General features: G+C 42.6%; 1 protein-coding gene across 1 annotated transcript in view; it reads right to left on the bottom strand.

The window, feature by feature from the left end:
• Positions 1–6,208: 6,208 nt before the first annotated feature.
• The window catches only part of tmtc2a (transmembrane O-mannosyltransferase targeting cadherins 2a), a 47,395-nt gene continuing 27,326 nt past the window's right edge, over positions 6,209–26,277 (bottom strand). Inside the window, 11 exon segments of the mRNA XM_068717425.1 lie at positions 6,209–7,983; positions 7,985–8,152; positions 11,312–11,375; positions 13,722–13,836; positions 15,988–16,069; positions 18,555–18,676; positions 19,938–20,016; positions 20,122–20,306; positions 20,983–21,068; positions 21,879–21,993; positions 22,563–23,397. Coding sequence (XP_068573526.1) covers positions 7,948–7,983; positions 7,985–8,152; positions 11,312–11,375; positions 13,722–13,836; positions 15,988–16,069; positions 18,555–18,676; positions 19,938–20,016; positions 20,122–20,306; positions 20,983–21,068; positions 21,879–21,993; positions 22,563–23,397 — 1,887 coding nt within the window. The 3' untranslated portion in view covers positions 6,209–7,947.

Raw genomic sequence — 26,277 nt, 5'->3', positions numbered from 1 at the left:
TCAAACGCCACTTAACAAACTTGACAGCTTAACAAAGCTTAACAAAGGGTTGATTGTATACAAATAAAATAAATAAAAGCTGTATTCTTGTTAAGTTGAATATAAGGTCTAATTTCTACTCCCCCAATTAGAAAGCTTCCACCTGATTAAAGCAAGGGGAATCTTTAATAGCTGCATATTGTTAACCCCAGGCAACGCTTTGGTGTTCAAAACCAATACCCATCAGCCCCGTCTGCCTCCCTATTGGCCCAGAGGAGATCAATAATGAGGAGGGAGCGACTACCTCCTGTAGATGAATTAACACCATGAGAGGTGATGGATGGAAATGTGTGGATGGTGCAGTGCTGGTATTAAGATGCACATTGGCAGGGCATTGAACTTTTCCCATGATGAAAAATGAGGAGATAAAATGTGCTTAAAAGGTCTTCATCAAGAATTTGAACACTTTCTATAGATTGGGTGAGAAGTAAGTGTTTTCAAAGAATTAATTGCGTGTGGCACACTGTTCAACACCCTGAAGAAGCATTGCGTTTTACCGCCTGTAAAAATGGATGCGCCTATAAACAAGTCTCAAGTAATGCTTGAGAGCTGCAGCTCACTCCCATATCGACTCACTTCCCTTTGTAATTAGTATATTCCCTCTTGCGGAATTCAGGGAGGTGGATATAAGGGGAACGGAGACAGACCGATGCCTGTCACAGGTGGGCGGGGTGAGGCCTGACCTGCTGGTGAACCACCGCAGAAGCTGATGAAACAGCCCTGAAACCGCTTTTAGAAAAAGACACACAAACGCAGAGAATTCTCAAAGAGCTTCTGTGTCAACTCACACGACACGCAAAGTGTTTGACCTCATTCAAGTTTAAAAAGAAAAGAAAGGGTAACATAGCGGATTTTCTTACATAACGTTAAACAAGCAAGTGTAACAATATTACATAAGTGCAATGTCAGCGTTCATCTTTGGTTTCACACGGGACACAAACGGCCGTCTTCTGGATGATAGTCCAGTGTTTGTTTGACTCATCCACCACCCCTCCGACTCACCTTCTGTGGACTTTTCCTACCAAGTCATTTTCAATAACGGTCGCTCCAGACGCTACGTCACTTAATCTGACCGAATGCAAAAACGTAGACAGTCAAGGTATCCGTGATTTGCAGAAACGGACACTGCGAACATTTCTCTCCTGGCGGAAAACATTTTAGAAACCTCAATATTGAGCTAATATAATTCAACATTTAACGATGTGTTAATAAACATGTTAGCCATATCGGCTTTACAAAGATATTATATGTCATCGTTGTGTTCACAGCGTGTTCCACTGCCCCCAAGTGGCCAAAAAATAATTTGAAGAAAAATCTCAATTAGGTTAACGTAATATCACCGCTATTATGTATAAAATGTATTCACTGGGCTCAATCTGCTGTCTTTTCTCAATGCATACTAAATAAATGCCCACTGCCTAGTACAGATTCATTGATACAGAAATGCTCAAGAATGAAATGTGGCTCATTAGTTAACTTGAAGTTTCAGTTCAAGTGAGGCCCTCAACCTTTTAGTTGGGTCAAATGGATTAGCAATGACTGACAAATGTGTGCCTTTATCACTTTGTGTCGAGTCATTTCCATCTGCTGCTTGTGAACGTTTCATTGAGGTTGAAAAGAGATTCACCTCTCGCTCTGAACTCAATTAACACCTTTTGACTGAGGGGAGCATATTGCAAAATATGTGTGTGTGTGCATGTATGTGTGTGTGTGTGTGTGTGTGTGTGTGTGTGTGTGTGTGTGTGTGTGTTTCTTTCAGTTTAAACCCTTGAATCCACCAGTCTAATGCTATATTTAAAGCTCCTTTTCCGTGTCATTACCTCCAAATATAGACTAACATTTAGAAAAGAAACAGGATTTGCCTCAAGCTGCTTATTTGTCTCATCGCCACAGAAAGCTGTCAACACATACAGCAGCTAGTTAGTGCGACATAAGGTCACAGCAATGGGATCGTTACAGTTTGCCTCAAACCAACAGAGGAATGTGAAAGTGGAGAAGTAAATGAATGACTCTTCTTCTTGTCTTCTTGGAAAACAATGTGTTTGAAGTGGTTATTCCTGTGCAAAGAGGTGTAGGAAATGAAAAAGGCTATTTACTCATGAAAAGGCAATATCCCAGAGCATAATATCAAAGACTGTCATGTTGTTGTTTTTTACTCTTAACAAAAAAATAAGAAAGGAAAATATTAAGACCCGTTGATAGAGAGCAGATGTATATGGGGAGAAATCATGTAACACTGCGCAAATATACAATGTGAATCATGTGGATTTCATCCATATTGATTTGGACATGTCAGAGTGACAGCAGGCCCAGCAGACCAAGTTCCACATTCCCTCATTAGCTCATATTCATCCAAAGATTTTTGTTATTTTTGAGTATTTGATTCAGTACAAATGAAGTCAAAAGAAGATCTTGAGCAGCTTTCTCTTGGATCTTAAAACAGAGGAGCTTTCTTATCAGAACCAAACTCAAATGTGTTTATTCCTGTTCCATTCCTTTATCATCTGTACCGTTACTGGGGAGGAAGGGCTGGGAATGGCACTTACTCTATTCTCCTCTACTCTCTATCAAGCTGGAAAACGTGTTGGACCGCTCCTAGCGGGTGCCAATTATCAACACACCCAAATCAGTGACGTTGTACTTTCAGAATTAAAGCAAAGAGCACACACCTGCACTGATGTCGCTGGCTGCGGTGTAGCTTTGACCCTATTCCTGCTGCCCACAGCCACATCAGTGAAATAAAGAATAGATAGAGAATACCAGTATTTTTTTTCCCATATCTGACAAGAAGCATGGTGGGTTACCACAGGCCTGTTTTTTTTTTTCCTAAGGGGTGTATTCACTTCCTCCAAGTCTTTAAATGGAACCAACTGTGCTGAAGGGAAACTGTCAGCAGAGGTCGCTGTTTACATTTTAGAAAAAGAGGTTTTGAGTCTTGGCAGAGATCAGTTTTGACTGGTCCACATTATGTTTAGAGGTTTTGCCATTATTCCTTCACCATGAGTCAGCAGCTGGATTCTGGTTCTGCCAGCATCGTCATTAATAGTTACCCAGCGGACACAGCCAGTGGATATATTCAGTGGCTGTAAGTCACTTGCTACATGTTTAGTACAATTTTGAGGTACTTGAACTATACTTGAGTATTCATACTAATTTATACATGCATACTTTGTTTGTGCATCTGGGATAAGTGTCTTGACCACAACCAACCTTGAGTGAAGCGATGTTTGTTCGTATCAAAACACGTCTAATGCCAGAACGTCAGTTCAGTGAAACACCAAGTCATGAAGGCACCAGCCGTATGCTTCCACTTCTCCCACATGCTTGCCATGCAGGCAGTGGGAGGACATCTTTCATGTGTCATGGGCCCGGCTCACTTCTTTCCCTATTGTGTAGTTTTAGAGGTTCACTTTAACATGTAGGCCCAGGTGTTGCTGGGTCATGTCACAGGTCACATGTCTGCCGGATATGGAAAACATTCAGCCAACCGTGTGTGAATAACTTTCAAATTCTGAATGACAAAGGCAGCTTAGATAGATAGATAGATAGATAGATAGATAGATAGATAGATAGATACTTTATTCATCCCGCAAGGGAACATTTGTTAAAAGCTTACAGTTAATTGGCAGTTAGGTGTAAAGTGCAGTAAGTACAGATTGTCGCCCCTGATGGAAAATGCTGTACTCAGCTGTAATTAGACAGGATGACTCGCTTGTATTGTTTCACTCGTGCAAAAATGAGACTCATTTACTTTACACCGGTTTCTGGAACGGAGACAACTTTGGCCCCACCCCCGGTGGTGTGTCCGACCCCACAGGCAGGAAGAAGGAGAGGTCATCAAAGGGCTTCCTTATTGGCTGTCAGGCTCGCGTGACCAGGGAGGTACAGAGACATGGTGGGGCCTGGTTTCTTTCTTACGTTCATGCTCAGTTGTGAGGAGCTTTATAAGTCTGGACAGAGTGTGAGCAAGCCCAGGATAGGACAACTTGACTTGTTTTGCCCCCCCAAAAAAAAAAGAAAACCCCAATGTAGTTATTTAATTAATTTCAGGAATATTACATCCACTTGTTTAAGCGTGCCCTGCATGTATTTGATGCATTATTGCTTCATTTATCTATTCTATAATGATGTCCATGCTCTCTTGTGTACGCAATTGCATAAAACATGGGAATCACATTGCTGTCCATGTGGAATCCATTCCACACCATAATGCAATAATTCCTTATTATATTACATGGAATATTTGACTGTATTAAAAGATAAGAAAACCCATAACATTCCCATTATACAATCCAAAGTGAAATGCACTTACTCGCACATTATTTGTCTTATTGCATCATAATCTTCATGAACTAAAAATATTCACAATTTGATTAGTAACAGCCAGAAAAATGAATCGCTCTCTCTCTCCTATTTTTATTTGAATAATGTATTCATTTATTTTGGCTCAATATCGTATGGATCCACATGGCCATGTGGCTGTTTACTGGTCTGGTCTTGGTAGTTTTTTGTAGTTGGTGCCGTTTCCCAGAGCCAGGCCATCATCTCTCAGTAAACTATATGAGGCGATTTCATTGGTCCTGTGGGTGAGACGGGCAGATTCAGCGATGAGTCTGACAGATGGGGTTTCTGCGCACGATAAATACATTCTTGATTCAGTGTTCTTATTATTACGTAACTAAACACGTCCTCACAGATTTATGCCAGCTTCTAGTTTGAAATGCTTTTGAAACTGGGGCTGGGAGTTCTTGCAAGTCAATGAGTCAAGTTTGATATCTTCTTTGAATATTTACAGCGTGGTGCGCTCAAAGCCCGTGGCATGTGATTAGAACCTCTTTGAAGTCTGCTTGATCAGATGATATCAACATGTTGAGTTTGTGAGAAGTCTAATTAGGGGTTCCTCTCAGAGAGCGGCGCTTGTGTGTTGTGTCATTTAGGGAGAGAGAGAGAGAGAGAGAGAGAGAGAGAGAGAGAGAGAGAGAGAGAGAGAGAGAGAGAGAGAGAGAGAGAGAGAGAGAGAGAGAGAGAGAGACTATTCTTTTCTGTCTCTAATGAAAACAAGACTAGGTAACCGCTCTGGAGAGAAATCACTTCCTTTTTTTTTTTACATTATTTAACATTTCAAAGACACAAAAAGAAATAGTTCAGGAATAGATTATAATATGCTATATTCTATATTTGTGACTGACACTGTACATCCCTAACAGGGAGGTAAACCTCTCAGACATACAGTAGATAACGACACTTTTTATTCATATTCATTTGTCTGTAATTCACTTTTGGAAAATTGAAGGAATATATTATTTGTTTATGCTTGGACCATAACTTATAAAACATGAAATATGGCCTTATTTTGTGTGACAAAATAATTGTTACTGTGTTGATGAAAGAAAAAAGAAAATGAGGAAAACTCCTTAATTCCTTAATTAATATGCATACAGCTTTGAATCGACCTTTTTTCCCCTGCAGAGATTTGAATCTGTCAAGAGCAGGAAAGGCTCAGGTGTAATTAATGACGTTAACGATGACTCCTGCCTCCCCATCGTTACTGTTATCAATTACACCTGTGATTCTCTGACAGCTCAAAATGGCTACTGTGGGAGAAAAAAAAAAAAAAAAAAAAGGTCCATTTCACACAAGTTGTGTTAGAGAAGTACTAAATAATGTTACTTTTCAAACGCGAGAGATTTTGTAGCAGCCTACAGTTTTAGCATCGGTATTAATTAGAATGTTTTAATGCTCGACTTTTACAGCGGTGAAATAATGTCGAGCGTTGGGGATTCAGTTGGTGTTGTGGCATATTTTCCCGGTGTTTTCTTGCCTGTTTTAGGGGAGTTCCTCTTGGCTCACTGCAAACTTGAGTCTAAGTAGTTTGTAAAATTGTATATTGGCTTTAGGGAAGTAAACAAACGCTATCTTGAACACAGCAGACTCACATATTCCCTGATATACATATTGGCTTCAATTTGGGAACTACATTGCATGGGTTTTGTCACTTCCCAATCTCTGTGAGAAACAGATGGTGGTGTATGCTAATATGCGGTCGCAGGATTACGGGCCAAATATCAACTCGAGTGCATAATCTGCGTTTACGTAAATACACATGTGGGTTGGCGGACTGAATTTATATTGTTGAGAGGCACAGGCTTCCCAGAGCACATCACACTGCTGACAGCACCAGTCATGTTTTTATTCTGGAAAAAAAAAAAGGTTCACTTTTTCTTTTACAAAACACAGCACATTTCCAGCTACACGTTTCCTATAACTTAACCAAACATCACGATCATCAGAAAAACACCTAACATCACTTTAAGAAGCTCTCTCTGTGTCACAGAGCCATTCTGTGACAGGAACCACAACCTGATGTCCCTGAGCAGAGAGAAGAGAAATACACGTCAAAAAAAAAACAAACAAAACATTTGAATGTAATTGTCATGTTGCACACTGTAGCCTATCTGTGTGTGGAAAGAAATCAGAGAGGGGGTGCGCTACCGTGACGGCGACGGCACAGTGTTGGCTTCTTCACGCAAAACAACATGTATTAATAAATTAAGTTTGATCGCGTGAAATGAAACATCTTCGTTTTGACACAAGGATCACGACACATTTCACTTCTCGCTCGGCACGAGAGGCGTAAAGAGACTCGGTACAAGCTTTGGCACCGCTGAGGAATCTGTCCCATGAACTGTTCTCATGTTTACAGTCGCAAGCATTGACAACGCACCAGGTGCAAACAATCTTCAGTGACTCAGACAACAGAATGCAAGTTGGCTATATGCATTACGCTCTAACGTGCTCTTTTAAAATGGCTGGAGCAACTTATTAAAAAGCAGTGTATTCGAGGGTGGTACCTGAAGATGCCTTAGCACTAGCATGCTTTTAATGTTATGCATTTACTATGTTAAGAGTAACCCTGAGGGTAATCAAACACTCCACTGATTTAGCGTTGCGATCCTATTACATTGTTGGACTCACGATAGACTGTTTTTAAAAGTAAAAAGAGGATCAAAATAAATGCAGCAGAACCAGAGAGTGTGTCTTTTATTTATTTCGCACGTTCGACTTTCTTGTCAAAACCTGGCGCCTACATTACCCACGATGCAACGTGACCGTCGCAGCTAATGTAGCTTCAAGCCGCTGTGCCTCAAGCAGAGGTGAGGAGTGGGCTACGGAGGTCTGGTAAGCTCACTTCTTTCTAACTTCATGAGTCTTTTTTTTGTTTTTTTTTTGCATTTTCGAGTTGCAGTCTGCAGCGGCAACAACACTGACTCAAGTGACATCACTTGAGGAAATTCATCAGACGTTGCGCAGCTCTCTCTGCAGCCACACACGATTTTATGCAAGAAGGTTTTTTTTTTTTTTTTTTTACGTATGCAGTGGTACTCCCAAGTGTAAAATCGATGGAGTCACCTTTAACACAAACCAGCTGGCATCATTCATCAAAAGACAACTTTTCTGAAGAAATGATTCTTGAAATACATTTTTCTACATCCTCTTTTGAATTAAGTGCTTTAAAACATACCCAGCTTTTTAATGAGAGCAAAATCACAATCATCTGAGAGCTTTTTTTTTTTCTTTTGGACCTTTGCAGTTATTTGCCTTTGATTTCAGTGCATCTTTTAAAGACATTGAGCATTTCTTTATAAAATGTAATAATAAAGGGAACATCAGTCGTTTGAGCCGCCACACAGCACTGGTGGTGACGTATTATTGGGCAGACCTCTTACACCCTTGAATCCCAAACATGCCGAGCCTCGAACTGTCTTCAACAAGCATCACAGGACACATCTCGAAAGAATGAGTCTTCGTTGTCTCGTAGAGAGAGAGCGTTTAGCCTCCAGCTCTTTCTCATCCCGTCCTGCTCTGGAGGACGCATCACGAAGGGAACGGCGCAGCAACTCTCTCAGTTCAACGGCCGCTGTTCTGCATCCCGAGCCCACGCTTTGATCCTGAGCCCCTGCCTCTCCATGATGTTCCACAGCTTCCGCAGGTTGGACTGGGTGATGACGTCATCGGGTTTGAGCTGGAGCGCGCGCAGGTAGTTGGCCTCCGCTTCGGGAAGTTTCCCATTCAGGTGGAGGATGGCGCCAAGGTTCATCAGAGCAGCCGGGTACTAGGAGAGGGCGAAGGAAGACCCAGTGAGAAAAGGAGACAGAGTGGAGCAAATGCCATAATCATGGTGAGTTGTTAGGACTTACAGGATTACTGTACTTGTGTCGACATTGGATTTATCTATCTGGGTAAACTATTTTAAACTCGCCCTTCTCAGTTCTACATCTGACACACACACACAGTTATGTGAGACATGCACACATTTTAGGAAGCTTGCCAGGTTTTTTTTTTTTTTTTAATGGATGGTGGATTAAGGCAAGGGCTTTGGTGAAATGTGCTTGAGGCTTAGAAAATCAAACATGCATTAAATTAGCCCTAATCTAATTCTTGCAGCACAGTAGCAGGCATTGCCAAAAAACAATATGGGTGTCCCTAGACAGTGCCACAGTGAACAAATAGGTGGCCATTTTATATATATATTTTTATTTTTATTTTTTTATATAAATGAACAACCAATTTAGAGGTGTCTTTCTGAAGTGCTATTTAATAAAATACCATCGTCTGAAGTTGCAAATTGAAAGCATCTGTCTGTGAATAGTGTACCAGTCGTGGAAATCTACAAAATCCAGGTCAATAGACATTCTTCTCAGCGTGCCATAACTAACAAGCACACACAAATCTCATCCTAAAAGCCATCGGCACCTCATCCCCCGGACCTGGCCTTGTTCCCAGGCCAAGCGGTCCTCGCTGCGTGACATATGGTTTCGCAACTTGGCAACTACTTCACAGATTTTCTCTCCCCAGACGCAAGTGTTCGTCCCTCATTGATAGTTCTCTCGTTTACATTCCACTTCTCAAGCGGCGTTAGGAGACGAGAGTTGGGAGTGGCAGCTTGTTTTTCTCACCTCGTCTTAATTAATGCAGTTTGACAGAGAGAGGAGCTACAGTGCAGTACCCCCCCCCCACCCCCACCCTCCCCCTCATCCCTCAGTTGAGTTTGTTTTTTCTCACCTAGCGCAACAATTGATTCGATCATGCGGTTCCATTTCAAAGTGCTCCGAGCCCTTGCTCTGCTTTTTGTACCATTAAGCAACTTCGTAAGCATCCGAGACACAGTAAGCAAGATAAACGAGGGTCCCTCTGCCATTCTAAACAACTGGGTGATATGCAATACACAGACTGGGCTAAATCATCAGAAATGGAGCCTTGCTTGTGTTCTGTGTACAGGGAGGCAGACAGAGAGTAATTGAGTAATTCTTTTTTTACTCTTTTTAACATCTTGCTACACTAAAATCACAGGGGTGAAACACATGTAAGTCCTTCTTGACCTTCAGCAAGTTGGATATACAGTATTGGTAAGCTAGCTTCTGCATCTGATCTTCAGCTTTTGAGATGCATCCTGCCCTATGAGCTACATTGAACCATTATTATATCGTAAGTTGTAAATTATGATCCTCAAGACGTACAAAAAAAATGACTTAGAATTCCCATTTTGCCCAGTAAACAGCCTATTCTGCTCAGAGTGCAGCGTTACATTTGCGATGAGCCTCTGTCTGCTGTAAATTTGGTGTAAATAAAGCATTTTTCAGTGTGCAAAGTGAAAACATTTGACTCATTTCCTTTCTTAACGCGTACAGCAAGAGCTGAATCTTTCACGACCTGAAAGCTACTGGATTAAGTTGAATTTTGAGAGGCTGTCATTCGCTAAGCAGACGTGTGCATAGAACATGTCATCGACAAGAGAAGCTTTACTCGCGACAAATGACAAGAGAAGCCCTCGGCTTGTCTGGATGTGCACATGAACGCTTCCACACTGAGAATTATAATGACTTGTAGGTAGCTTACTTTTTGTACAGAATAAAATATAAACACATGGCTTTCCAAATTAAAATGGACAACCAGTAATCGTGTCCTCTATGGATTTACTCGGCTTTTAAGGCTTAAACAGGATAGAAACAGACAGGCAGACCTTATCTAAAGATGCTCAAAGCAGTGATTCCCAGCTAGTAGACCTCCTTGTTCCCATGGTGGTTCTGCAGTTGCCAGGGGGTACGAGAAAAAAAAAAATAGAACAGTAGCTCAGCTAATTTAAAAAAAAAAAAAAGAAGGAAGGAAATATATGCTACCATAGAGTGCTGCAGAGATGACGCATTTTTGTACGCCAACCGTGGAAGTTAGCATCGCCCCGGTTCCCTCGACTAAAATGAGATTGTTTCCGTTGAATTTTGGATTATTGCAGAAAAAAAAGGCTCCGTGGCAAAAAAAACGAGTTTATGATACTTACACGTATTTGTTCAGCGAGATAATCTTCACGAAGGAACACCACTTTTATTATTTCTGAAACGTGAACGCAATTGGTAGAACTTAAAAGCTAACGTTGAGCTATAAACAAACTACACCACGGTCGCATGAGCGCCACACAGAAAAGGTGGGGGAACACTATATATATATATATATATATATATATATATATATATATATATATATATATATATATATATATATATATATATATATATATATATATATATATATATATATATATATATATATATATAGTAACACTAATTACTCCAGTGAAAGGCATGTAGATGAAAGTCCAACCCTCTCTCCTGTTGCAACATAAGTCACAGAGCAGACCATCGCTAAGCAGACTAGCATGACAAATGACTGCAGGAAGCTCTGCTGGGTCTTGTCTGAAAACACAGGGGTTCCTACGACTCTCAGTTTCCTCTCACAGACCCCTTTTTCTTTGAAGTGTCTGATTGATGCACATAAACTGGACATAATAGCCCCCAGCTTCCTCAGCCGCGTGTGCGGACATCGACAGACATCACATCCCACAAGGCTTTGTCCGGTCGACTGTACCGCGATGAACAAGTGTTTACTCGGAAGCTGAATGGGTGAATTCAACAACAGGCGACCGGTAGCCACTGAACTCTTCTCTCTTCGGGATCTGTTGTGTTTGCATAAAGCACATTGAGGCACCAGTTCACAGCCATGAACAGAACACACTTTTCTATTTTAGAACCCTCCGTTTGCCAGGAACAACAGTATTATAATATCGTGTCAGAATGATGGGTAACACATATTATGCTGTAAATTGAATTTACAGTGCAAGCGTGTGTGTGTGTGTGTGTGTGTGTGTGTGTGTGTGTGTGTGTGTGTGTGTGTATTTCCATGATAAGTGCTAACAGGCCCATGAGTCCCAGGTACTTACATCTGGTCTGAGGCTGGCTGCCCGCTCGTACTGCCTCTCTGCTGCCTCATTAAGACTGGCCTGTCTGGAGAGAAAGAAGAACAGAGAGAAAGAATGTGACATAACACAGTTTATGTTCAGAAAATTGTACCAATACAAATGTCTGGTAATTGTTTCCCTTCATTATTGTGCAGCTAATCAGCTAATGAATAAAAAAAGCCTCGGTGGTGATTTTACTTTCTAATTGGAATAGTCAGGTCTTGTTTTAAATACTTGACGTTGAAATTCAAATCTCTCATTTGTTCATGTAAATTGTGTTGTCGGTGTTTGTCTATGCTTATACTGTATGTTTTTTTTTTTTCTTTTTTTCTTGTGCACAGGTCTCTCTTAAAAAAAAAGACATCTCAATTTCCGAGATTAACTGTTTAAATATAGGATAACATAAATACAAATGCACCGTCATACTGAGCAGGTACAATCCGGATTAATCAACTTTATGCAAAACGTGAGAGCTGTTCTCAACCTTTTTTGGTTCGTGAATGAAACAAGGTCAACTTACGAACCCTCATCCCTGGCTACATATGAATGAATATGAATATGAATACAAGAAAAAGCAAAGATTAGAGGTTAGTCTGATGAAATGAATTGGGTTGGGAACGCCTTTAACTGTATTTTTTTTAGCAAATTCTCATTGCTTTTTAACAAATTGTTTAGAATCTAAACTTTTTACTCTCCAGGTTGCAATTTGCCATTCATTTTCTAATTAAATAATAATAGTTCATGCCAAAATGATGTTACATTTCTCTCCTGCAGACAAAGGTGTTTATCACCAAGCTATGAACTTATTAGTATTCAGACACTACTGAATAAACATAATAGCCAACGGATGGTACAGATCCTTATTCGGCTGCAGCAATGTTGAAATATTTTTTTTTTTTATATGCGTTTGTTAAATACTTTAGTTTCTAACAAAAGGAAATAATGTTCTGTGAGAGGTGATACATTTCTTAGCGGTGTGATAACTGTGAATATGTATCTTGATAATGCAATTTAGACTTCATTGGTTTGAACTCCATTACGCCTTATTTATTATGTATTAGAGTATAATGAGGAGCGATGGATGTTGTTTGTGCTCGACACACTCCACCAAAGCAGTCACAGTGTTACAGCTGGGTTCATAAAATGGCAACAGTTAATCTGCTCCATACAACTTTATCCAAAGAGTACATCAACCGGACTTTGCAGTGCCAAAGCTAATAAAGTCAAGGAAACCATGCTTTCCCGACATGGTAATTCATATTTATAAGACCGTGACTCAAGTAGAATATGCCTTGAGAATCCATGCAACACTCTATCAGGGGTTGAGTGGAGTTCATGACTGACTATCACAGTCATCATCTTATAGCGTGCTTCCTTGCTCTTTGTTTTGTTTGGTCAAGTGCTGCAGAGTAAATAAAGATTCAGGAAGTCAGAGGTTTTTTTTGAAAGTTAAACTGGGCAGAAAAGCATGCATTATGGTTTAACCCAAAACATGGAAAAACTGCTTTATTGGAGAAATCATATACCAACACACAATATTTGAATTATAAGAGGTTTTCTGCAGGGAAATGTAGGCCCGGTACATGCAAGACATTTAAAGGAAAAGCTGACTTATCGGCTCATTTTTATAATCCTGGTTACGGCCTGTCAATATGCAAAGCTCACCGTTATTATCAGTAGCGCAGCTGAAGTTTGAAATCCAGCTAATGACAGGTGTGTCACATTCCTTCAACCCAACCCCAATTGGCCAGTCTCAGCTGAAAACGACCATTCAGACCAGAACACGGCTAGAATGACCTGTCAGTTGGATTGGCTCAGCCTCAGCCAAACCCTGAGACTTTCAACTTTTTTGCAAATCCTCTGTGGCGTTGCCTTTTAGATGGATGCTAGGGAGCAGTAATGACTTCTCCAGATATGTAGAGCAAAAAGGAATGGCACATCGCTCCCATATTTGCTAGAGTTGCTGGCAATAGAGGACATTTGCAGACCCCGTTGACGCGTTTTAAGACTTATGCGCTGTCTGCGCGCCTGCTTGCCAAACTTTGAGGGAAAATTCTCCAATGGCGTCTTTACAAGCCTTGGACTGAAACATCACTATGATAGACTGAAACTATACTGCTGTTTATATATGTAATACATAATCGCTTTTATGGCAGCGATTTCCATAGAGCACGCATTAACTCTTCTATAACGTCGGTATAATTTATATTTAAAAGACGGTTATTAAATGGCAGTGGTAAATAATAAACCCACAAACGCTGAAAGCAGCAAAGTCTGTAAATACAGGATTTCTTGACATATACAATAATTACATTTTCTGTACTAAATGCTTTTTCAAGGAGGGAAACTCCACTTTCAAGCCGTGTGGTTGTCTGTCAGCACTTTAGCCAACCTGAGCATGTGAGCAGCACTGAAGACCACATCAAACTCTGAGCCGTCCAGCTCTGCAGCTCTCTCCGCCATCTGCGCCGCCTCGGCAAGACGAGACTGTTCCAGCAGGAACTGGCCTGGAGAGAAGGGAAGACAGAGGAAGAGCATGCATTTCTTGGGCGTAGTAGAAGTTCTGCTGTTTTAGCAACGGTATGGCTTTAGTGATGGCAAATGTCCAACACTTTGGTCCAGACTGAAATATATCAACTAGATGAAATTTGCCAGTTATTGATGGTCCCCAGATGATGATTCCAAATGACTTTGCTGATCCCTGAATTCTCCTCTAGAGACACAATGAGGTTGACCCTTTTGGTTGTAAATGAACAACTGTTGAAAGTCTGGATTCAATTTCATGGCAATCCATCCATGTCCCCCGTCGGTATGAATTGCAATATCTCTCATCCAGCACCATCATCAGGTCAAAATGTAATACAACTTGGCGCGCTAACGCGCTAAGCTAAGATGGTAAACATGGTAAATGGTATAGATGCTAAAAATACAGCACGTCAGCGTCGTCATTGTGAGCAAAACGAAAGCAGTTGCATTGTAGCTCTGTCAGACAAAGATGGAGATCATTGGGGAGACAAAGGAAGACAAATGACGCAGGAGAGTGCCACAGGAAATGCAACGAGGAGGCAGAGGCAGCGGGAGGAAAGTGAGACAGTGAAAGGATTGTCGTTTTGCTCGGCGACGTTTGAGAGCACAGATGAGACGGAGGTATTTCATGCGTTTTTTTCCTGTGGGAGTCTGGCCACCTGGTGCGGCACCCGCAAGTGCCTGCCTCAGCGGCTATAAATTAACAGCCGGGCTCGGCCGCAGATGCTGCCGAATGTGGGAAGAGGGGAATGCAAAGAAGCTCCATTGAGGTGTGTTTCTGTTGGCTTTTCTTGTCCTGAAAGCTAACTATATGCACCTGAGCGCAGCTTTCAAAAACAAGCCATTAGACACCAAAGTAGACCATTTAGAAGCGGTTGATATGAGGGACAGTTTGCATTAAAATGAGTTACAGTGAACAATGGCAGGAAAAGGGGGGCCCTTGTCTCAGCTATCAGCCTCTGTGTCCTCGCTTCCTTTCACTCTCTCGTACGTGTGTGTTTGGTGTGCATCCGTTGTGTTACAAAGTGGACTGATACCATCTCTCCTTACACACTAACACCTGGTGCTCATCCAGTGGACCCGGGATTGCCAAAGCAGCCAGATTAGCGATAAAGGAGGGGCCCGGCCCAAGTAACACATCACCTATAGCAAGAAGCTACAAGATAACATTGAAAAAAGAAAATAGCCAGAGAGGGAGAATCAGAGTGTAAGGGGAAACGGCTCGGTCCAAAGACAGCAACATACCCCTCGCTGGGGGCCGAGCTAAACTCCAACCCCCGAGATATCCAGCGCAGAGAAAGCACCGGGAGGAACGGAGAGAGATAAGGACGAGGAGAAGGGGACAATGGTGCTTTCAGGACAGATTTCATTTCCTGTAAATATCCTGAAGATAGCGACATGGGAGCGGCAAGGAGCCTGTTTCTCCTAACTGATGTGAAATACGGCGTCAAGAGCGTCAACGCGGCATTTCACTCTCTGTTACGAAGGGTAAACAATGTACTCTGATCCCCGCCTCCCCACTCAGATAAACACAGCCTTGCATGTGTGCAGCTCCAACACTCCCAGCACCGACACCAAAAGAAAATGACATGATCTCACACATCCACAGATCTGTTACAGTGGTGCAGGGATTGCCAAAACATGACTTTTTTTTGAGTATTTGACGCTTCCAAATGATTACCACGCTGCTTTGTTTCTGTTCAAGACTCCTATCAGGTTACATAAGCTATGAGCTTGGATCCAGGGTGGTTTACAACACGAGGTGCAAGAGCAGCTGGTGTGTTTAATGACTCCGGGTCTGAAGGTGACACTACAAAGTATAGGTCTTGGATAAAAGAGTCTAAAGACCCCTGCCTAATAATCATCCTGAGTACAGCTTACTGCAGCAAAGTCCGATCATTACGGTAAAGCCTACAAGTGCGGCGTGGCAGAGGTTTGAATTACAGGCAATCAGGCATGTTATAGCTTGTCGCGAAAGGACTTTAAATTATATTCTCATAGCTCTGCCAACTACAAGAGAAATTTACGAGGACACAGGCATCCATGTTTTTATGATTCTAATGTTTCAAACAGGCTTTGCAGAAAATGTTTGCCTTTTCTACAGAAGGACAACCTTTGATATCTCTTCTTACCGTAGTGCATGTAGCAGTTTCCTTTACTCGGGTCTATTTGAATAGCTCTCAGGTAGTACCTCTCTGCTTCTGTCTTCTGCCCCTAAAAGAAAAAGGAGGGAAATTACACCTGATATTCAAGTTAAGGAATAGTTCTGCACAATATTTTGTTTTGTTACCTGTAACACTTTGATGTATTTATTTAGTATATTTCGTTTTTTTACAAGACACACTTTAACCTAAAGTTTTTTGTCGACCACAATATAAATATAGTAGACCTGCAGGATTCCAAACACGTGAAGCAACCCGAAGGAATTGGGCTTAAATAGCTGGCTATTGGATATATATAGTAACCCACCTCCTATGCCTAACCTTTACAGAAAAAGTGTGTGTGTGTGTGTGTGTGTGTGTGCCTGCAACCACACTGCGAAACATATAGCTTCTGTGTGCATGAGGCTCAATTTCTCCACCTCTTTTGTTTCATGCTTCAGCACTGATTGCTTCCATATTGCCAATGGATTTGCCACGCAAAATGAAATGAGAGGACTGGGCCCATTACATTTGCTTCATTAGGTTTCCCCCATGCCCGCAATCCCTCCAAATGAATGAGCGAATATGGGGCCTCGATGGCTTATTTCACATTTTCTTTGGCACTTTTCTCTTTACATTCAATGAACCCTTTCCCCCAGACATCCATCAGAAATTAGAGTGGTTCAGTCCAGTTCGGTCGGAGGAAGTCCTCATTTAAATGATTTATGAAAGCATTCAGGCCAAAGTTAATTGTGTTTTTTTTTTAAACAACTATCTAAAAACAATTTTCTGGTATGTTTTTTTTTTTAAACAGATTTAACGCTGCGTAATCATGTTTTTCGCATTGTTGAGCATCAGCGACGATTATGTCTAAAAACACAGCCGAGTTCGAATTCATAAATCAGCTTAGCGTTGACTGACCACAACTTTCCCTAATGCACACCACACCCTTCTGACTCCGGCGAGAGATCTCCGACAGACAGCAGGGCTCTAATGTTACACCAGGCCTATTTGTGAGCACTGTGACGTTGGGAAGAATGAGGTAAATTAGTGGCTTCAGGAGGTGCACTTGTTATTTGTTGAGGGATGTGGATGGGCACAAGACTATCAGGGTCCGGCTTTATTATCGTGTGGCTTTAAGAAGGGGGGGAGATGGACACTTTGAAAGTTGATGTGTAATACTACTCAAGAAAAAACAGCCCTACAGCACGTGTTGGGGTGAACCGCAGGACAAGACTTCAGGTTGACCTTTCCCTCCCCGTGTCTGTATTGTCGATTGACTGCGGCAGGACAGCCAAAAATGTAGCTGATGGGAGTGATTTAATAAGGAAGGAGAGTAATTGCATTATAAGCCTGTCCACTGGCCCGTTGTCCAGGGTCCGTCCAATCTCCTGTTCCTTAAGCCCTGTAGCAGTGAAGCGGGCCTCTCTGAGAATCAGGGCCCTGCATGGATCGGCAGTCCTGAGCCGGAGGGAGCACAGCAGATGTCCAGCCACTGATCTGAACCTGTGCATTACATGTGGTGTGTGTGTGTGTGTGTGTGTGTGTGTGTGTGTGTGTGCTATGCATATCTTTAAATCTTTAAACAAAAAGAGGAAATGATCAGTACTAAGGTTTGCATCCAGTGAGGGTTTGCAGCTGCAAGTGAGGCGCTGCAGGTTGGTTTCCTCAGCACCCAAAGGCTGTGGAAGGGAAGAGGTCAAACATCTCTGGAGGGGTCGCAGAGGGCACACAGTTCAACTCCCACGTCTGAACTTGACGCAGCTGTGAACACATCTGTTGTCACCCAAAACGTGTTTTTGTTTTCAGCGGAATGGGAGCGTTGGTGGGAGGACGGAGAGGGGAAGTTGTTCTGTCGAAATACAACATTTGAACGGCAAGGTAACATTTGAGAGAAGTTGTGGCAAACTTGTGCGCCCTCGATGTCTTCCCTCACATGTGTATACACAGTGAGGGACAGAAAACACACAGGTGACCTGGAAACCGTCCAATCACAGAGGGATAGCTTTCATCCCCACGTCTGTGACCTTCAGACATGACTTCATGCCTCTACGATTGGCCTGTTCTTTTCATCTGTTTGGCACTGGTCCTGGATCAGGGTTGATTCAAGGCCTCCGAAGAAGTATTTATCGCTTCCATCACGAGACTAACAAGTAGCATTTGAGGTCAAACGATATATTCATGAATTGCTCTTGCTGACTTCTGATCAGGGGAGAGGACATTGTTGAGCATGCATATTTCAGAGTCGGAAGCTCACACCTCATAACAATTACCACGGCTCTCCAGGCTCTGCAGAAGAAATCGATCGCTTTGCTCCCATAAGTCACTCGGTATGCATTATTCATCACTCCACTCTGCCACTTCAGGTCCACGTTTAATTACACTCTGCCAGGTAGTTAGCCACTGCAATCGTTGTTAAGATAATGCTTTGGCTTGCCTCATGATTCTCCCTGTGTGTGTGTGTGTGTGTGTGTGTGTGTGTGTGTGTGTGTGTGTGTGTGTGTGTGTGTGTGTGTGTGTGTGTGTGTGTGTGTGTGTGTGTCAGTAATGGGACTTACAATGATGGACAGGAGTTTGCCATAGGTAAGGTGGGCTGGGATATGGTCAGGCTTGGCCCTGAGGGACTCTTTGTACCAGTGACCTGCTTCCTCCAGCCGGTTCAGCCTCATGTAGGCCTCTCCTGAAACAGAGCACACAGCAACAGTCACAATTTGTGTTTTGGGGGGGGATGATTATGAATCATCAATCAATCAAATGTGGTCCATTTTGAGCAGCGGTTGTTCAATGTGTTGCAGTAGAAATGCGACCCTAACTTCGTCTGTGCTAATGTATGTGTCCTCGACATTAAAAGACCAAACCAAGGTGGTGTCCTGGTCTTTCAATGACAATTGCAAGCCAAGTCGTCGTCCATCAAAGACAACAAAGACGTAACGGAAGTTCCTTTGCCAACAATTTGGAGCGCCGCAGCAAAACGTCTGAATATGATGTCATTTTCACTTCGCCATTATGGTCTTTTCAGTGTAGATTGGTGGGGGGAAAAAAAAGTCAATTTTATCAGTTTTAAATTGAATCTACAACACAATAGTGTGCAAAAAGTGAATGGGGTCTAAATACATTCTGAAGCTTCAGCTTCTCAAAAAAAAATTTGAAATAATTCTGTTTTTCTAACAGGTGCAGGTCTTCACACGCTGAATGAATAAATCAATTTAGCCGAGGGGGGAAAAAAAAAGTTTTTTTCTGAAAGAACAATTGTGTGTAAATCTCTCTAAGACTCCTTTTGATCTGAGGACATGCTGCGGGCCTCTGGGGTAAAATGACATCAGTTTAAACAAAGCCCCTGGACATCGCACTAATGCAAACACTGCCCTCCATCAACCCCTCCCGCCACCTGACAAAACACACTTCCCGTTCTCATTTAGCTTGTCCAAGGAATATATGCAGACATCTCCCTGCAATCTCAACCGTGCCGTCAGGATGAGCTTCCAATAATGTAATTAGTGTTACAATAACAAAGAGAGGGATGTGATTTATTGCACGGATTAGCTTCAATCCTCTGCAAGAAGGACACAACGTCTGCGCAGTGTTGGAATCAAACAGGTGGTTCAAGTCCTCTCGAGGTTTTTTTTGGCAGCGAGTTAATCTCAATTTGTTGAATTCAATTCAAAGCTCAGATGAAATGGAAGACCAACATCTACGATGGAAACAAACATGTAAAATGAATCACTGAATCTCAAGCCAAACTTGTACCAGGTTTTACTCACGTCACAAAACAAGCGTGACGTTGTTCTCCATAATTATACGTATCAAATGGCTACGTTCCCTCATCAAAATACTCATTTCAAAGCAGATATCGTCAAGTAGTGATTTTTTTTTATACTGCAATTTCAGTTCTGCATCACTAACAAAGACTCAGGGTGAAACAGGCTCCAACTGTAACTTACCCATCATGTTGAAAAGGCTGTGCGGTGCAAACTGTCTGGGCATTTTCTGTACCGCCTCCTTATAAACAGACAGCGCCTCCTGAAGTAGGGGAAAACAGGGCAGTTTTTGCTTTGCATCAGCATAATAGAGATGAGGGACTCTTACTTTGTTTGGATTTGAAATGGTTGAGCTTTGAGTCCTAACCTCCTGCTGGCCCTGTTCATGGAGCAGTTTTCCCAGGTTGTACAGGCAGCTGGTGACGGAGCTCTTGTGGGCGTGGGGGTCCTTCAAGTTCTCGTCTGGAATGTCGGCACAGGTCAGAAAGGTGTGTTTGGCCTCCTCCAGGTTGCCCTGGTTCATCAGGATGATTCCCGTGTTCAAGTAGGCCGCTGTGAGGAGGACGGGAAATGAATTAAACGGCACAACATGCCAATGCAATTTCAAACCACAGGATTAGAACCGGCTGTCACTCACACATTCCCTGATAGATCTTTGAATAAACAGACGAACAATACAATCCCAACAAATAAATAACGTCATTTCTCAACCTCCTGATTCAGTCACACATCCAGTTGGGGAAGATGGACATGCAATAATACAGCAGAAGGGAGACCGTACAGAGGTCAAACGCAGATTAAATTACCATACGAAAAGTGAGTGAGAAATAGAAATAAATGGCGCAAAAAATAAAAGATGGAGCGAAGGACGAAGTGAAGATAACTTATCAAGTTGAAAAAGCAGTCTGGAACCTGTCCTGTCCTCTCTCATACAAATTGTCCTTGGTACAGTAAGAGACGAGCCCTCATCTCACATGCGGCCACTCAAGTGTGAGATTGAATCTCATCATTTCACCGTCAAGCTGAAATAGCCTGAATATGGCCCTCCAAATGAGTATGTGGAAAAAGAACATCCTAGTCAGCACTCAAATTGGACCATGACGGCGATCCAATAACGGCCCTTGGCTCACATCTGGTTAATCAATGAGAGAGAAAATCTAAATCGCTTATAACTCTTCCTCTGATCTCAACCACCAACACAAATTAGGACCTTTTTTAGTTTACTTACATGCCAGTGTTGGCCGACTCCCAATGGCCAGTTTGTAGTATTGCAGTGCTTCAGAAAACCGCTCATTCTCCTGCAGCAGCAAGCCACTAAAAGACACAAAAAAAAAAAATGCAAAAATGTGACACATTTTACAACGGCATCAACTGCATGACTGAGGATTTGTCTTGGTATTTTAAATATGTGAAGGTTTACCCAAAATTACAGCACGTCAAAGTGATGAGGGGACTTTGGGTGAAAGCTGAGAAATAAAACAACGAAAACTATAGCAGCTACTGTATCATTTACCCAATCTACCACAGCATGACCTCCAATATACCTGACCATCCATAATATTTAAATTGCACCTCAGCTTCAAAGAATGCCAAAACACCATGCATAGGTTTTTCACTGTTCCCTATGTTGCGTTGCCAGCTTCCTGACACCCGTAACTTGAGAGGGAATAGAGAAGTGGGGAGAAAAACAGTGTCAGCATGAGAGACATGGGTCTGCTATGAGGTTTTGGCACCTTTAACACCCTGTGTTCCAGGATGGGGGGGGCGGCGGCGGCCTTGTGCCCCCCCACCCCCCCACCAGGCCCTGCAAACCAAGACTTCAAGACAAATCAGCAGCAGAAGGTACAAAGAGCCACCAGGGACACACAAGGTTATTTCCTATTCGTCACACTATTGCATCACACTTTGAGCTCTGTGTCTCACTTGCTTCTTTTCCTCTTGTATTAGATCTATTTTTGCTGTCTGTAAGATCTTCCTGTCTGTCACTCTCTCTTTCAGTATCCTATTTCCCTTTCTCCCTTCCGCCTTTCTTGTTCTGCCACTGCAATCTCAAGCGATGAATGGGAGGAATCGGAACCCGTTCGTTTCAGGACTTCGCAAACAGGAGGACTCTTTAACACTCACAGGTTATACAGCATGTCGGCCATGTTCCCTCGGTGGTGCAGAGCGTTTCTGTACGCCTTCTCCGCCTCCGCCATCTTGCCCTGGTTCTTTAGTACGTTCCCCAAGTTTCCCCAGGCTACAGGAGACATGTGTCAGTCAAAAGTTGCACTTTCAGAGCGCAAATACACAACGTTGGTATTCATTTTAAAAGTGCTATTGCTGTCAACTTGCTGAAATAAAAATAACAAAACAAAATAGAATAGATTAGTCGATCAAATGACAAATATACACAAACGTTTCCCAAGCAGAGATGTTAGAATGTATTCAATTGAACAATTGTGTGTTTTGTTGCTTTATGAACGTTTCATTTGCAAGAAGAAGAATGTGTTGTTTCTTTATTTAGTTATACTGTATTGCTTTAAATGGCTTTTGGTGCTTGGCAGTTTTTAAAAACTCAGTGCTGTGCAGGTATTCCAGTCAGAAGTCCCTCCCCCTCTGCTGTCTCCATTGGAAACTTATTTCGGAAAAAATATGTACATTATTTAAATTTTTAAATCCCGTTTGAATTGTTCCATGAACTATACGTATTATGTTTGTCAATTTAAAAGATAATTTCGCACGCCAAAATAAGGTCCCATAGTTGTCCCCTTGAAGGGGCGGGACTTTGATACCCATCCCTAAAGAGGACCGTCGCCCGTCTCTTACCTTTAGCAGGATTCACACTAATCCCAGACTTGTAGAGATTCTCCTCGTTGCTCCAGTCCCTGTTTCTTTGAACAGTTCGGAGTCCATTCAGCAGCACTAGTCCCGCACAGAGACACAACATTAAGGCCTTGCAGCCTCTAGTCCTCAGTCTGACGTACAAGTTTCTTGCACCAGCAGCAACCAGTAAACAAAAGCCTATACTGGGGATGTACAGTACCCTCTCTGCAATAACAAAACCTACATAAAAGAACAGGTTTGTGGCTGGGATGAAAGGCAATGAGACGATCCCTAATGATAATAGTACTAGGCTTTCTGTGGGGGGCAGGGACGTCCGTGGAGGGTAGTGGTGGACTCCAGCTGACCCGTTAAGGGTGGTCTTTGGTGGCCCCTGGTCTGTGTTATGGTTTGTGTCAGGGGCATGGTAACCATTCCCATTGCTGATTGATTTCCCATTAGTGACATAGGCTTTCCCATTGGTCTCCTTGGATGCGGAGTTGGGGCCGCGGAGGCCGAACAAACTCAGGAGGACAAATCCACCATAAAAGGCAACAGTGTGAAGGTTCCTCCAGTCGGCCAAGGACCTGACCAAGGGCACAGCATCCATGGACCAATCGAAACTGAGCTTGTCGGGGCAGAGGAGGAGCCAGGCGTTGGCGACCGGCAGGTGGAGGAACGTCAGTGTTCGAGTGAGAAAATGTGGCGAGTCAGCCGCGGGGTTGTCAGAGTTGGAGAAGTTGGGAGGCTTATTACCCATCCAGTAGAGGCGAGCAGACAGCAGGATCACTCCCCAGGAAGCCAGGACGCCGAGACTCAGCAAAACACTGACGTTCTTTTTCTGAAAAGAGAGGAGAGAGTAAAAAAAGTCATGCTAAAGGAAAACACCTAAATCAACATTTTAGTCCAGAAGAGCTCCGTCAAAGCCGCAATGTTTTGTCTGCATACCAAAGCTATTTCAATAACTGTCAAGGTCTTGATGAGAGCTGAATCGGCAACACTGGTCCTACAAATGTATTGGGGGGGGTCACTGTAGACAACAAGTTATTAAAAAGGATGTTCCGGTCCTTTGGTATGAGCTTTTAGGGTTTGATTTATAAAGCCACCTTTTGAAATAAAGAAAAAGCTTGTAAATGTATTACCCCACTATCCCCTACAGAAAGAGAAACTGTGAAACGCAATCTCTGGAATGTTTTTGATAGCTTCCTGGGGCATAGACCACACTCACGTACAATTATACAGTTCTTTGAAAAAACTAGCATACTTCTTAAAATCAAAATTCATCATAGCCAGAAGCAACACAGCTCGGCTTACAATAAAATAGTGAACTATAACATTCGTACTGATGAAAGACACGTTGGGATTTGGACAGCTGGGCGCTGTAATGGGTCAGCCACAATGTGCCTATTTACATTAAGAAATAATCATTTTTTAATGGGATATGCGATGTTCAAACTGGTGGCAGACTCATTATTTTGAATTTCACGTTTGGTTCGCCAATAAATTGTGTGTAAAAAGAGAAGAGCCGCACACAGTAGAGAAAGAAATCAACGTACTTCCACAAAGATGTGAAGTAAAGATTATTACTACAACTTTCCACATATTAGTGAATCACGCTCGCCTCGGTTCTGACCTGGTTGAGGTCAACTTTGAAGTTCATTTGAAGCACGAGAGGATTTCTCTCTAAGTCCGTCCTTGTTGCCCGTCAGGGTTGCAGCGAGTGTGACTGTTAATCAGCTTAAGACTTATTGTGTTGGTATGTAGATGCTGTTCGCAACTCACAAGAGCATTAATTCTGCAGCATGATCACCATTAGGTCCTCTGTCACGCAACACCTTTTTAAACCAACTGGCACACGCAACCGGTTGTCACGGTGGCCTGAGCTGAATGTTGTTGCACTTGGAAGGAAACATGAGAGGACATTTGGTTGGTGACGCTTCAGGGAAATCAGTCTTCGATGCATAAATGGAGATACAGTCGCGCGATCACGTCCTTGACTTTTGACCGGCGGCTCGTTGAATTACATTCGTCGTTGACGGTCGGGAGGGAAATGTCTTTCATTAACATGAAACTGAAATGTCATACGGGCTTATTGACGGAGACAGGCGGCCGCAGTCCTGACTAAGAAAAGTGGCCGTTATTGGTGTTCCTAACAGAGTTTACCTAATGGACCAAAAACGACATTACATCATGAGTGATGAGCACAGAGATGCTGCTCACTTCCTATTTTCAGAGCAATATGAACTGTATTTGAACCTGCACAGGGGGGAATCAGATATGTGTGTGTGCACATACACAAGTGCGTACTTTCATAATTTAATTGCCGTTCGTACTGTTTGGTATGAAAGTGCAGCGCAGGAGGATAGTTTACGTATAAGTAGTCTGTCGTTGTATTGGCTTTGATGTCCTCCAATGTCTTCTATAACTCAAAGTGTTGATCCAGTGTAGCCCGACTTTTCTTTTTATCTCCTAATTGAGTTTACTCTGCTACAGTAATAATTTACGCTCTCTGTACAATCCGCACTGAATGAATTGCACAATAGGCAGATAATAGCTACACGGAGCACAAAGAACAAGCTTTCATTTGTCTCATTAATAAACTTTTGAGAGAAACACTCCCTCTCTTACAATGAGCATGCTGGAGTAAGGCCGTGCCCGCTTTCAGGAACCATGATGGAAAACAACAAGTTAACCATAACAAACCCATGTTAGGATTAGAATAAGAGGTTTAGCATTGACTCCCGTGACCTACTGGCTCCAGCTGATTTCTGCATATCTCAAATGGAAAAAGCATGTTCCCTCGTGAGGCAGTGTAGACACAGCTAGTCACAGAAAGCCACTTGTCGATAGAGAGATGGAAAAGGGCCAGTTCCAGGAGTTCCAACATTTCGGAAGAGCGGCGGGGAAGTGAGAGTGGAAAAAAAATTGGATATTGATTTGCATACTGAAAGGCAGCAAACAAAGGATAAGAGAGAGTGCTTCTTAAAAGGGGGGGGGGGGGGGGGGGTGCGCTTATTGATGGATAGCCCACGTTGCCCATCAAGGGAGGAAACTGTCTGAGAAATCCAATTCTGCTTGGCATCGGAAGATAAGCCAATTGCAGCCAGAGAGTCATTTGTGGTATTTAGGTGAATGAGCTTCATTTTACCCCTCGCTGCCTCGTCCATTTCTAAATCGTTCCTTAACTGACTTCCCGATCGATCACGCAACTCACACCTGCGAGCATGCGAGGACGGAGGCTGGATCTGCTTTTGAATGATGGGTGACCATGAATGCACAGACTCAGCAGCAAAGAACTGTAGCTTTTCTAGCCAACTGGACACACCAATCCCTTGTGCAATTTGAGAAGCAACACGTTGATGGACCGGGACTGAAGTGAAACGATTGCTGGTTTCAGTAGTCTTCTGTTGTCGGTTGAAAATAGATCTTCAATAACCCAACAACTGAATAATTCCCTACTAAACTACACCCTTTAATTGCTGCAAAAAGTCCTTTAACCTCTCCACTGAACTATTGATTCATTGACTTTCCGAACAATTCCAGCTTACATTGTCATTTTATGGTCGGAGGATTATTGGCAGGGCATTATTCTGACTAAGACAGCTCTTAAAATGAGCTGGCTTTGTGATTTCAAACTATAAGGTTATTGGCTCCATAAATCATAAAATGGGCACCTACAGCTCCCACAGGTATCTATGAATCTGCTCTGGTCATCGAGTTT

The sequence above is a fragment of the Cebidichthys violaceus genome, unplaced genomic scaffold (assembly GCF_023349555.1).
Source record: "Cebidichthys violaceus isolate CVI_PGR_0920_01 unplaced genomic scaffold, fCebVio1.0.p SCAF_21, whole genome shotgun sequence".
Taxonomy (NCBI): Eukaryota; Metazoa; Chordata; class Actinopteri; order Perciformes; family Stichaeidae; genus Cebidichthys; species Cebidichthys violaceus.
The sequence above is the reverse complement of the archived record's forward strand: the minus strand, read 5'-3'. Positions and strand labels throughout refer to the sequence as shown.